This window comes from Chlorocebus sabaeus, chromosome 17 (genome assembly GCF_047675955.1).
Source record: "Chlorocebus sabaeus isolate Y175 chromosome 17, mChlSab1.0.hap1, whole genome shotgun sequence".
Classification (NCBI taxonomy): domain Eukaryota; kingdom Metazoa; phylum Chordata; class Mammalia; order Primates; family Cercopithecidae; genus Chlorocebus; species Chlorocebus sabaeus.
In genome coordinates, this window is record NC_132920.1 from 63901419 (window position 1) to 63914189 (window position 12771).

The 12771-nt window shown below is 35.5% G+C and overlaps 1 protein-coding gene across 1 annotated transcript in view; it reads right to left on the reverse strand.

Moving 5' to 3' along the window:
• The window catches only part of LOC103243954 (protein eyes shut homolog), a 447411-nt gene that overhangs the window by 297765 nt on the left and 136875 nt on the right, over nucleotides 1–12771 (reverse strand). The window contains exon 2 of the mRNA XM_037987163.2: nucleotides 8690–8836. Coding sequence (XP_037843091.2) covers nucleotides 8690–8836 — 147 coding nt within the window. The remainder of the gene's footprint in view (nucleotides 1–8689; nucleotides 8837–12771) is intronic.

The following is a 12771-nucleotide window of genomic DNA, read 5'->3' on the forward strand; positions in this document are numbered from 1 at the left end:
ACCAACTCCAATGAGTAAAATTTGCATAAAAACAGTGCAAATGGGGTCTCTGATACTAGGGAACATTGTATGCTCGCACTGGACAAAGATGCCCACACTGAGGATGACAAAGTTGGGGAAGGAAGGAAGAATTCAAAACATGGTTGAAGAAACAGAGTGGGGGGGGGGGACATGAAAAATCCAAGGCATAGAAGTACGTTTCCCATTAGTGCTTCAAGCTATCGAATTTATTGAGAATATAAATTCAGTCTGAGAGCAACACAAAGTAATACATAATAATAAAAATAGATTAAGTCAATATTGCAGAAGTAAGAAAATAGATAAAATAACAGCATTAAAGATTTAATAAGTCAGAATAACAAAAGGCATATGGATGAAAATCACTCATTTGAGATCCTTCTAAATATCCTATTTTAGGATCCACTTAACCCATCTGGGTTTTTATCACTTCTGAGGACTTCAGCTGTACAATGAGCAAATTAGCCCACTATGTGGCAAAGGGCAATGCAGCTTCATCTTTTCTGCATCTTCTGAGATCCATTAGCAGGTTTTTTTTTTTTTTTTTTTTTTTGGGCTTCTACTCTTTAGTATTTTTTCTTATTTTTTCCCATGGCTTCCTATTCAGTTGATCAGGCTGCTTTTATCTGAATTCAAGAGTATAATTAACAATTTTTTGTATTCTTGACTTCTTTTTTTCTGGAGTGGAGGTGAGGTGGTGGTTGGGAGATGGAGCATATTTAGAAACACAAAACTGCACCAGCACTTGTGTTTTTCTCCTTGGATCTGTAAAATGTTATACTGTAAAATGGCATACAGTGGTTCTTTCTTGAATTGTTGACTTGTTCTCCACTTCCATCATTTTGTGAGTGGGGAGGGTGTTATGCACTAAAGGACAGTCTGTTATCCTCCATTCTATCATTTCTACTCAGAAGTTTTCTGTTTCTTAATATTTTTAATAAACTGCTTTATGTTACCATTTCAGACTCATATTTTTGAGATAAGACTTAAAAATAGGATATATAGCATAGGGTAGAACAGAACAGCTGAGCATTTAGGTCAAGCTGTTGTGCCATATGCACAACGTTTGTTTTTCAAAACTTCAAAAACTGAATTTTAAAGATGGACTATACACATTCAACAAGATGTATGTAGTACTATGCAAGAACAAGTTATTTTTAAACAAAGGTCAGCCACTAACATCAATGACAGAAATGAATAGTCTTATTCAAGTATACCAACATCCTATGGACTGTAGCTGCTTTATTGTACAGTATAAAATAAGACTGCTTTAATGTAATGGGAATAAAAATGAACAATGAAGCCTAGTTATCTTTACAGTCTGCTATATATTAACAGGTTTTAATGTATCATATTGATTTATTCCATTAACAAGCAATTTGGTTTTATATAATACTTTTTACAAAGTTCAAAGTGTTTTGCAAATAACATATGATGGTAGGTGGGAAAGGGAGGGTCTGATGCTACTGATGTGCTTCCATGATTCTATAGCAAATGAATCATGTTAGGGAAGAAAAATATCATTTGACTTTTCTCACCTTCAAATCAATTTGTTTCATATCATGTAACCCTAGGATTCTATAAGTAGAGAAAAGCTATGAATAAACACATTCAGGAGGAACTCTGGTTTTTCCAAACAGTATTAAGGACAATTTTTCAAACACAGTTATGATAAAAATTATTTGATTTTTAGAATGGAAAAATTAGTGGCAATTAGGAAAAGAGAAAGAAACTTGAATTTCCAAAATAGAACTACTGAAGAAAATTGTAAGTAATGACTATTCTTAGATAAATGTATGTATTTTTACATTAAACCTTATGAATTGAGTAATCCATATGTCATATTAAATTAGTTCAACATTGCTCATTGAATCTAGACATCAAGCAAAGGTGAATCTTTCTAAAAAATATATATATATATATATAAAAATATATATGTATGTTTGCAAATATATATAGGACAAATGTTTAAAGGCAGTGTTTAGAACATTTTCCCCATAATGTTCTAATTGGTGCTACCTTCAGGCAGGACTTGAAAGCTCTAGAAGAATTTACTATTAAGCCATTGAAAGAAAGTCATTCTGTTGTTTCACTGAAAAGATGCTTGATGATCCATTAGATAAGTGTGAACCTATCCTTTTCTTGAAATATTAAGTTGGTGCAGAAGTAATGCAGTAACAGTTCTTCATGCTTTTAGGCTTTGTAGTAAGTTTTAAAATGAATTATTTATTGATTTTTTTTCCGGAATGTTTTATCTAGATTACATTTCAAAACTTGACAAAATCTCTAGTTCTCAATTTTTATTTATCCTAATAAAATGATTGTCTGCTAATTTAAGATTTGTTAAGCATAAAAGTGCTGCTTAGAACAGTGAATAATAACAGTATTCCTCTCAAAACATAGATTCTAGTATCTAAATCTCATAGCTTTTAGAGAGATAATTCTAACAAGTTTGAATTTGATATATAAAAATATATATAATAAGTCTCATAAAAAGAAATAATAAATATCACATGGAGAAAAAGTGATATTTTAGTCAACTTTTTTTACAACTTTAGTTTGCTTAGATATTAGTTGAATTGTGGATCTGGAATTTTCTAAACATGGATACTTTATCACTTTATTGAAATATTGAAGATATTCATTGTTTATATGGTACCCCTCCCATTAAACATGGGTATTCTTCTCTAATTAAGCTATTGTAATAATGCTCCAAATATCAACAATTTGAATTGAGATCATTTATAAATATTCAGAAGAAGTTCATTGGTTATTGATTTGAATTAAAATCTAACACCATTCCTTATAGAAAAATTAATAGTTATCGGTACAGATAATGCACTATTAAATCAGGTACCTAGATTATTAAATCTGAAAATTTCCATAAAGTGACATGGATTTCTATCATCTACCTTAACAGAAAAATACCTTACATTTTTATGGTGTTTTGTATTTTTCAAAACACTTATATAGATATACATTTCAAACCTTGTGAAGTTTGGTAATATCAACATATCTGCATAACTTGTAATCAAACTAAGACATAGAAAGATGAATAGATGTCCCCTATATGTACAGTAGCTCACAGTGACTTGGGTTCAAATCTATCCTTGGTTATCTACTGACATTTCAATCAGGGCTACCTGTGGGAGCAGTCAGATGATCTCTTTATCCCTGGTGCTGCCTTCATGACATATGATAAAGACTGTTTGGTTATCTTGCATTGAGATCTCTGTTGGAACATATATGTTTCTTCTGTAGTTTTAGAATTCCCCTTTTCTGGTTTCCCCCTAAAGGTTTGGATTTGTATACAGCAGTAATTCCAGTAGCAACCTCAGCAGCAGTTGCTCATGATTTAAGACAGCTTACAGCAACAATGATGACATGGGCTGATAATAACCAGTGTTAGGATAAGCTAGTTTGTCAGCGGGAAGATGGCAGACAGAGAAGCTCTGGGGAGAACTGAAGGATCATGGCAGCAGCCTGGTACATAATTAATGATTACACCCATGTTTATTACATGCTATTGGAGATTGGCTTTGGGCCAATTTCTGAAATTTATAGACAGGCTATTTTAATTTTTTCAAGTCTGCTAATTGTGCTTAACCAGTAAAAATCACTAGTAATACACAACTCTTAGAGGAAATGGGTCCTCTTCCTTTGGGTGAAATAAATAAAAATGAAAACTCCAAATTTCACCAATTGTTTGTATTCCTGCTCTCCCATTTTTGGTGCCACGATTTTTAGTGTATTTGTTGCTAGGATGAACATGGCTGTTAAATGGATATAACAGTCATAACACCTCTTAGACAAAAATCTTGCATCCTAAGACCTTAATTCCCTAGACAAGGTATAAGAGGAAAGGAGTTAAAGCATCATCTCAATAAGTCACTTATTGCCGGCCTGCCATTTGCCAAGCCCTGTTTTAAGCAGGTTAAATGTATCTTTCATTGACTTATTTCCTCATAAATTTCAATTGTATAAGTAGAATATAATTGTTCTATTTTAGGTGAAGTTTAATGAATCACATAATTCTAGGTCAAGGATTGGCAATCTATGGTCCACGGACCAAATTCCAACACTGTCTGATTTTGCAAATAAAGCTTCACTGAAACAGAGCCACACTCATTCATTTATATATTGTCCATGACTGCTTTCAGGCTACTATGGCAGAGTTGAACTGTGCAGCTTGCAAACATATCTACTTCAAATACTTATTTGTGATGGTTATAGAAAAACTTGCCAACTCCTGCTATATTCCTGATTGTTTTAAGTAAATGTATGAAAAAATTATGTTTCAAGCTACATTTTGACTAAACCATTGAAATTTCTATCAGAGGAAGAAATTATAGCAATGTTCAATGGGAGAATTTCCTAAAGATTCAATATCTACTTATTTTTTATCACAACTATCAAGGCTGAGTAACTCACAAACAAAACTTAAGAACTATTCTAGCCAAGTACGTACTCTACACAAGTCACTCGAGGAGGTTCTGAGGAGGTGGGGGGAATAGGGAATTACAAAAAGCAGTTTCAGATTAAGAGGTTAATATGGTTTGGCTGCATCCTTACCCAAATTTCATCTTGAATTGTAGCTCCCATAATTCCCACATGTTGTGGGAGGGACCCGGTGGGAGATAATTGAATCATGGGGGCATTTTCCCCCATACTGTTCTGGTCTCATGAGATCTCATGGTTTTATAAGGAGTTTCCCCTTTCACTTGGCTCTCATTCTGTCTTGCCTGCTGTCATGTAAGATGTGTCTTTTGCCTGCTGTCATGATTGTGAGGCCTCCCCAGCCACGTGGAACTGTGAGTCCATTAAACCTCTTCTTTATAATTTACCCAGTCTTGGGTGTGTCTATATTAGCAGTGTAAAAACAGACTAATACAGAGGTATTTTCTATTTAGTGAGGAGATATAAGCACAGACTCCAGGTAAAATGAGTCTCTTTGCTCTGTGCCAGTTCTTAATTCATACTTCTAATTTAAGACATGTCACAACCAGGGTGCCCAAAGAATTATGTACCTATCTACGAAAAGGTGAGAAACTAGGGATATATAGACCATCACTTATTCAACTTTGTATCCCTCACATTGCCCAAAGAAAGCTATGTACGTTTTAGGCACTCAGAATTTGTTGAATTTGTCTTTTCTGTCATAAAAAAGATGAAATAACAATGAATAGCAGTTTCTCATGAATGACAGTGCATGAATTCAGCCATCCATGTTTGCAACCTACTCCTTCCCATATCTGTCTGGAGCTAGCTCTATCGGGACCCTTTAAGGAGGGAAAAAGATATTCAAAGAATTTTATGGTGTCCACAATTGATTAAAACAACTGAGCATTCTTTTTCCTCAGAAGAAAAAAAAGAAGATGCTATCTAATATGATGCCAGGGAATGCTGTGGGATTTCTCTGGCCTTGCCACATCATTGGAATGAAATACAGTAAGTATGTAATGAAGATATTGCATATTCTGCTGGAAATCATTTTATAGAGAAAGGCAGGTGTTATGACTCTTCAGATTTAATTTGTTTTCTCCAGGAGTATCAGAAATCTGTTAGTTCTCCATAAATGTAAATAAAGAGGCCCCAATAATTTCACTAGCCTGTCAACTACTCTTATCTAAGACTGGACCTTCTTTTCCTTCCTATTTTAAATACAAACATTAAGTAATACAACGATTGCTTCTGAATCCTCTCCTCCCAGTGGAGTTGCTCATGTAATTTGTCTCCTGGGACTTGGTCAGATGTCTGCTCCTAATTCTCAAAGATCACCTACTTCCACATGGCATGCTTATTTCTTTTCAAAGAAGCAGCACAGAATGTATCCAACTGCATGGCAATATATCCCATGACGAAACCTCCTGATTGATACTACTTGTATAATAGAGCTCATTTTCTGAAAGTGCACCTAAAGAATTTTGTGTGGTCTCATCCCTTCTCTCGTGACCTGTTAGTAGCTCCTTTGACTGGGTTCCAGAATTCTGAATTGGTTCAGTGGCAGATACAAAAAACTTCCTTTTCATCTTGAGTGCTGCTCTCGGAGCTGTCTCTCTCCCACAGAGGGTTCTTTTTTGAGCTATCCTTTCTAAGGATTTTTACTGTAACCCATAAGGATTCAAGTTTTATCTTCCTTTTGTTCCTTTCCAACATCAATTAGTTGGTGAGGCAAACTGAGACAAAATACATGTGCAGTTTTGAACCAGGAATATAATTCAAAGCTGACAGTGGTTTATCAGCCTGACAGTTCTCTATCCTTGTCCCTTAAATATTTGATTTGATATAAAATACAAACGTTCAAAAAATGTTTGTGAAATGGAATTGAGTTGAACTGAAATGTTTAGGAGTAAAATAAAATGGCAAAATTAAAAACAAAGCAACTCAAACAAAATCAACACCTAAAATTTGAAGTGAAACATCTGTTTTAATTTTCTCACTACTTTTAATTGCTCCTACACATAATATACTGATTTCAAAACAAATGCAATTATCCCCTAAGTTAAGGGACACACCTTTTAAATTACCGGTATCTAACTGAATTGCAAAAATCTTTGTGCTCATCTGTTGTGAGGCTTTTTATGAGGCTGACAAATCTAAGGGGATAGAAAGTAGCAACCCCAGGAAACATTCTGCTGAGGTATTCCCAACAGTGTAGGATTAAATTACCACCTTACAAATGAACAGAAAGAATGCTTTACAAACAAAAATATTTTCTCCCTTCATGGGCTCTAAAACTCTCTAAACAGTTTTGATGAATCTGGTACTATAACAATAACAATTATATAAGGGCAGAAATGGATAATCATTACAGTGACATTATTTTCTTACTAATAATTTCTAGTTTGATTGTTTTTGTAGGTCATTGAATAAGGAAGGCAGAAATGATCCTATGGCACTATCATCAGCTTGACTTTTATTGGATTTAAATTAAAGTACAAACTTGAATGGAGTGTATATACGTTTGGCCTGTATTTCTCTGGCCTTCAAAAAGAACACATCCAAGTGTCGGTATGGACATGAGCCAGGAGCATGAACCCAGAGCAGGAGAATTCCCAGTGATTGGGTGCTGCTTTAACTATGAGCTGTTTTTAGTTGGTAGAAATACATTTTCCCCAAGAAAACACCTTCTAATTCTATATAACTTAAAAAATTGCAAAGCCGGCCGGGCGCGGTGGCTCAAGCCTGTAATCCCAGCACTTTGGGAGGCCGAGACGGGCGGATCACGCGGTCAGGAGATCGAGACCATCCTGGCTAACACTGTGAAACCCCGTCTCTACTAAAAAATACAAAAAATTAGCCGGGCGCAGTGGTGGGCGCCTGTAGTCCCAGCTACTCGGGAGGCTGAGGCAGGAGAATGGCGTGAACCCGGGAGGCGGAGCTTGCAGTGAGCCGAGACTGCGCCACTGCACTCCAGCCTGGGAGACAGCGAGACTCCGTGTCAAAAAAAAAAAAAAAAAAAAAAAAAAAAAATTGCAAAGCCAGAAAATCACTTTTCTTTGTGTCTTTCAATTATTCTGTTTGTGTCTTTTGTTCTGTTCTTGTTTTCTTTACGCTGCAATGCACTATTACTTCCAAATTTCATGGGCATGTACCAGCCCTTAGATTTTGTATACAAAAACAAGTTTTTCTTCTGTATTTTCTTCTCTCTTTTAACATAAATCAATCAGACACTCTTAACCTATCATTTAAACATGGGTGCCTCTGCTCCTGGGGAATAAATAATACTGGCCTACCTTGACAAATTGTTTTCTTTCTAAAATGTAACATAAATTCTTAGTTTTAATTTAATGATAAAAACTACTAAGTTCACCAGCTTCCCCAAATGCTTCTTTTAGGCATTTTACTCATTGTCAAATAATAAAACCTTTTATATTTTGTTTAGAAAATACAGAATGATGAATCAATTTAGCAAACTGTTTCCAAGTAGAGGAGCAAATCATTTGGGAAATAATAAGTTGCCCCAAAGGGGATAATCTGTTAACATACTAAAGACATTACACCTCCAATATGAGGAATTGTTAAAATGATTGTGCATTTATTTCAAAAGAGAAAACAATTGTCAAATTTTGAATACTGCTGCTAATACAGCTTAGTGATGTTCATTCAGAGAAGAGGCCCATAAATTCTGCTTATAGAGACCTTTATGAGCAAATTGCATAATGCAGAGAACTCTGGATATAAAGACATTTCCTTAAGCAAATGCTGTTAATACTACTTGAAGAAAACAGCTTATATCAAGATAATAGACGTTGCTAAAACAGTGATAGGAATTTACTTGATTGTCAAATGAACCCCAGCCTTGGAATGCCTTTTCCCAAGTTATCAAGTATTGAATATAATTCATATTTAGTGATTTATATCATAAATATGTACTCAAACATTTGCAGCATTTATATTTTACTGCTGCAGCCATATGCTGTCAAATTCATATGCTTGCTAAATTCTGTCTTGTCAACTCGGAGCCTGTTTGCAAGTCACGTTCCATTGAATGACTCATAAATTAAACTTCTAGAGAAACTACAAAGAACTAAAATTTCTCTTTGGTAATGCTTTATGCACTGGTCTGAAAAGTTCTCTCACAATATTTAAATGAATAAATCAATGATTCAATAGATTAACGTTTGAGAAAGAAACATGACATATAAGAAGTCAAACATTTAATACTCACTGTAAAGAATAGTTCCATTTAAACTGTTTGTTTTTATAGTCAAGTAGATGGTAACAGTTCTGTTATGTTCCTTCTCCAGGACGAAGTTCAAAAAGGGCAGTTCTAAATAGGAATTCCCACTGAAAGATGGAAAAAATAAACCTGCATCTAAAAAAGAAAATCGTATTAATATGTTCTGATAGCATTATATTGCTACTCAAATAGATAAAAGCTTAGCATTTATAGTTAGCATTCATTTAAAAAGGTAACACTAATATTTAAAATATTAGGTCCAATTTTAAGAACTTTAGATATGAAGTATAATAAATTTATATTTATTGCCTCAAATAATTAACTACCAGTATAGAGGAAAAGACTGAATAAGAGTTATAATCTGATGTTCATGGATGGGTTTTAAGAAGTAACAAACACCCTGAAATTGTCTGAAAAAATCTGTGTACTTGCATTGTGAAATCATAGTTCTTCACCAGATTCTTTTGCGATATTTTGTGATGCAAAGGTTGCATTTTTAAATTTTTAATTTTTGTGGTCACATTGTAGGTATATATATTTATGAGTTTCATGAGATATTTTGATTCAGGAATACAATGTATAATAATCACATCAGGGTAAATGGAGTATCCATCACCTCAAGCATTTATCCTTTGGGTTACAAACAATCAAACATTGAGTTATACACTTAAAATTGATAAATTTTATTTGATGTAATTATGTCAATAAAGTGAAAAAAATTGTGACACAAAGATTAGAGAACTGTCACACTGAGGAGTTTTATTAATGTTCATTAATATTTAGTGATTTTCAATAATATTTAGGTATTTTATAAGTAGTATTACTATAATATGCAAGGTTATTAGTTTTAGACTTACAGAATTATTTTTATCTTAAATAGCTAATCTCACAAAATCTTGATGCACATAAAATTTGAAACATTTCATTGATATAGATCTATATTCACATCTATTAAAAGATAATTGGTACATTGAACAAGTGCAACACATAGGATGTTGAAAATGCAACCTTTTTTTTTTTTTTTTTTTTTGAGATGGTGTCTCACTTTGTCAGCCCAGCTGAAGTGCAATGGAGCAATCTCGACTCACTTCAGACTCAAACTCTCAGGCTCAGGTGATCCATCTGCCTCAGCTTCCAAAGTAATTGGGACTACAGGCATGTGCCACCACAACTGGCTAACTTTTGCATTTTTAGTAGAGATGGGGTTTCACCATGTTGCCCAGGATGGTCTTGAACTCCTGAGCTCAAGCAATCTGCCCAAACTCGGCCTCCCAAAGTGCTGGAATTACAGACGTGAGCCACTGTGCCCAGCCAACTTTCTTTTTTGTCTTTTTCATAATGGGGGGAGTTTTCTCTGCCACTGGATGGACATTTAGTATTTCTGATGATTCTTACCATCTAAGTCATACAGTGAGTGAGAAACTAATATCCAGTCTAAGAAATTTAGTAACATTTAACTGTTCCATCAGAGATATGATTTCTCCTATCCTCCTTCACCAGTCTATCTCTAGGTGGCCCGACACCTGCTGTCTTCCTTGAGGGGCAGAAGTAACCCTGGTTTCTGTTCTTTTTCTCATTTTATCACCTCTCCTTCAGATTAGCTGTTGTTTCTGACCCTTCCAGCTTTAAACGGGGAGAAGGCAAGGTGGGATGGAAAGGAAAGATGACACAGTAAAGAAGAGCTGTTAGAACTGGCAATTGTACTGTTGTAACCAGGCATCTTGCTCTTTAGGAAGGGAATATGTTTGAAACTGATTGTTTCTTTCATGGTAGGCATGCCAGATAAAATACAGGATGCTCAGTTAAATAACAAATAAGTTTTTTATTGTTGTGTTTTTTTTCTTTTCTTTTCTTTTTTTTTTTTTTGAGACAGTTTTGCTCTGTTGCCCGGGTTGGAGTGCAATGGCCCGATCTTGGTTCACTGCAACCTCCACCTCCCAGCTTCAAGCGATTCTTCTGTCTCAGCCTCCCGAGTAGCTGGGATTACAGGCATGTGCCACCATGCCCGGCTAATTTTTGTATTTTTAGTAGAGATGGGGTTTCACCGTCTTGGCCAGGCTACTCTCGAACCCCTGACCTCAGGTGATCCACCTGCCTCAGCCTCCCAAAGTGCTGGGATTAGAGGCATGAGCCACTGTGCCCAGCCCACATAAGTTTTTAGTATGTCTCAAACATCACATGAAATATACTAAAAATAATGCTGTTTAGTTGAAATTTAAATTTAAGAATCCTGTATTTTCAGTTGCTAAATCTGGTAACCCTAAGACTCATGAGCGTTTATTCAATCTTTGGAAACTCTTTGTCAACTGCCACACCTAGGATTTGCAGTCATACCCTACCTTCTTTGGCTGGTCACTTCTATCTTGGTCTTGCTCTGATTTTTCAAACTCTTGTTGTTGACAATGACTTGCCTGTGTCAGTGTAAACACTGCACAGATTAAGTTGAATAGGCAAGGATGACTTTTCTCAAGGCTATTGCAGTAAGGGAGAGGCTAGAACTCAGTCTGAACTCAACTCCTTTGTGATAAAGGGTGGGAGAGTTTTCAAGAGCTGGAGTGAGAGAGTATACAGGCCATCCATGTTTGCTAATTGGCTTTACTCAAAGGATAAATAAACTTTCTGTTATCTTTGTATCAGGACATAGTTTTACAACTGGGATCAAGGCACCCATTGAAGTTAGTCTTATACCCTCCCCTAGAGGTAGACAGATGGGGTGCTGTCTTCTTTTATGATTACATTTCAGGGGAACAGTGGTTCCAAGAACCTTAAGAAGGAAATTCCTGGCTGGTAAAACTGACAAGAAGATATTTAAAAGATTTGTGTTTCAAAGGCAACAGAGAAATCATTTAATATGGAAAATTTTCTAAAGTAAATGCTCCAAGAAAAGGGAGACCAGGGACCTAGAGTCAGGAAGAATCCTTTCTAAAGTTTAGTTAAGCTAAGAAGAGTGTTAAGGTCATCTTAGTAACTTAACAAGGAGCATTTGGGAAGAACATAAAATGACTTTCAGGCCAGTTGCTTTTCCTGAGGCGTACATAACTAGTACGTGGTAAAGACTCTTAAATTCCCTATCATCTCCTGCCCTACTGTATGTGGGATATAGTTAATTTCCAACCAGACTCTGTCTCTCTCTCTTTTTTTTTTCTGAGACAGTCTTGTTCTTTTGCACAGGCTTGAGCACGGTGGTGCAGTCTCTGCTCACTGCAACCCCCGCCTCCTGAGTAGCTGGGATTACAGGCATACACCATCATGCTTGCCTAATTTTTGTATTTTTAGTAGTGACAGGGTTTCACTGTGTTGGCCAGACTGGTCTTGAACTCGTGACCTCAAGTGATCCACCTGCCTTGGCCTCCCAAAGTGCTGGGATTATAGGCGTGAGCCATCCCACCCAGCCCTTTCTCTGTCTTTCTCTCTCCCCCTCCTTCTCCTTCCAGACACACACACACACACACACACACACGCATACACACATGCTGTTTTAGCTCAGCTATGAATGTATGAGTCCATAGGTCAACAGTCCATGGTGCTACTTTCCAAGTGATCCAGTTGTAGCTATCCCCAAACACATTGTCAGATACGATGGGTGGAAGAGGGTGGGGAGTGAGGTCCATAAGACAGCCTTCTTCAAAAACATTTTCTCAAAATTATCTCTTAAAATCCTCTCAAAAAAAAAAAAAAAAAAAAAAAAAAAAAAAAAATCCTCTCATCCAAATACAAACCCTTTTTAAATCAAGAATACTTTCTAGTTAAATCTTGCTTTTAGGTATGGCACCTCATTTGTTTACAGTGTTATATCCTGTCGTGCAAAAGAAAGTTTATTTTTAACATCCTGTTTAAGCCTATAACTTGTGAAGATTACTTGTGAGAATCAAGTATAAACAGTACAACTTATGTATTATTAAACTGCTTGACTTAAGTTATATGGCATCACAAAAGTTACCATTTCTTGGCCTCTATACACAATCTTTTACTCTTTGAAATTTACCTACGTCGTTCTGCATTTTATTGAATCTTTTCTTTTCAAAGGTTATTAAAGCCTTGTTAGCAAATCCTTCATCAGTGCTTATGAA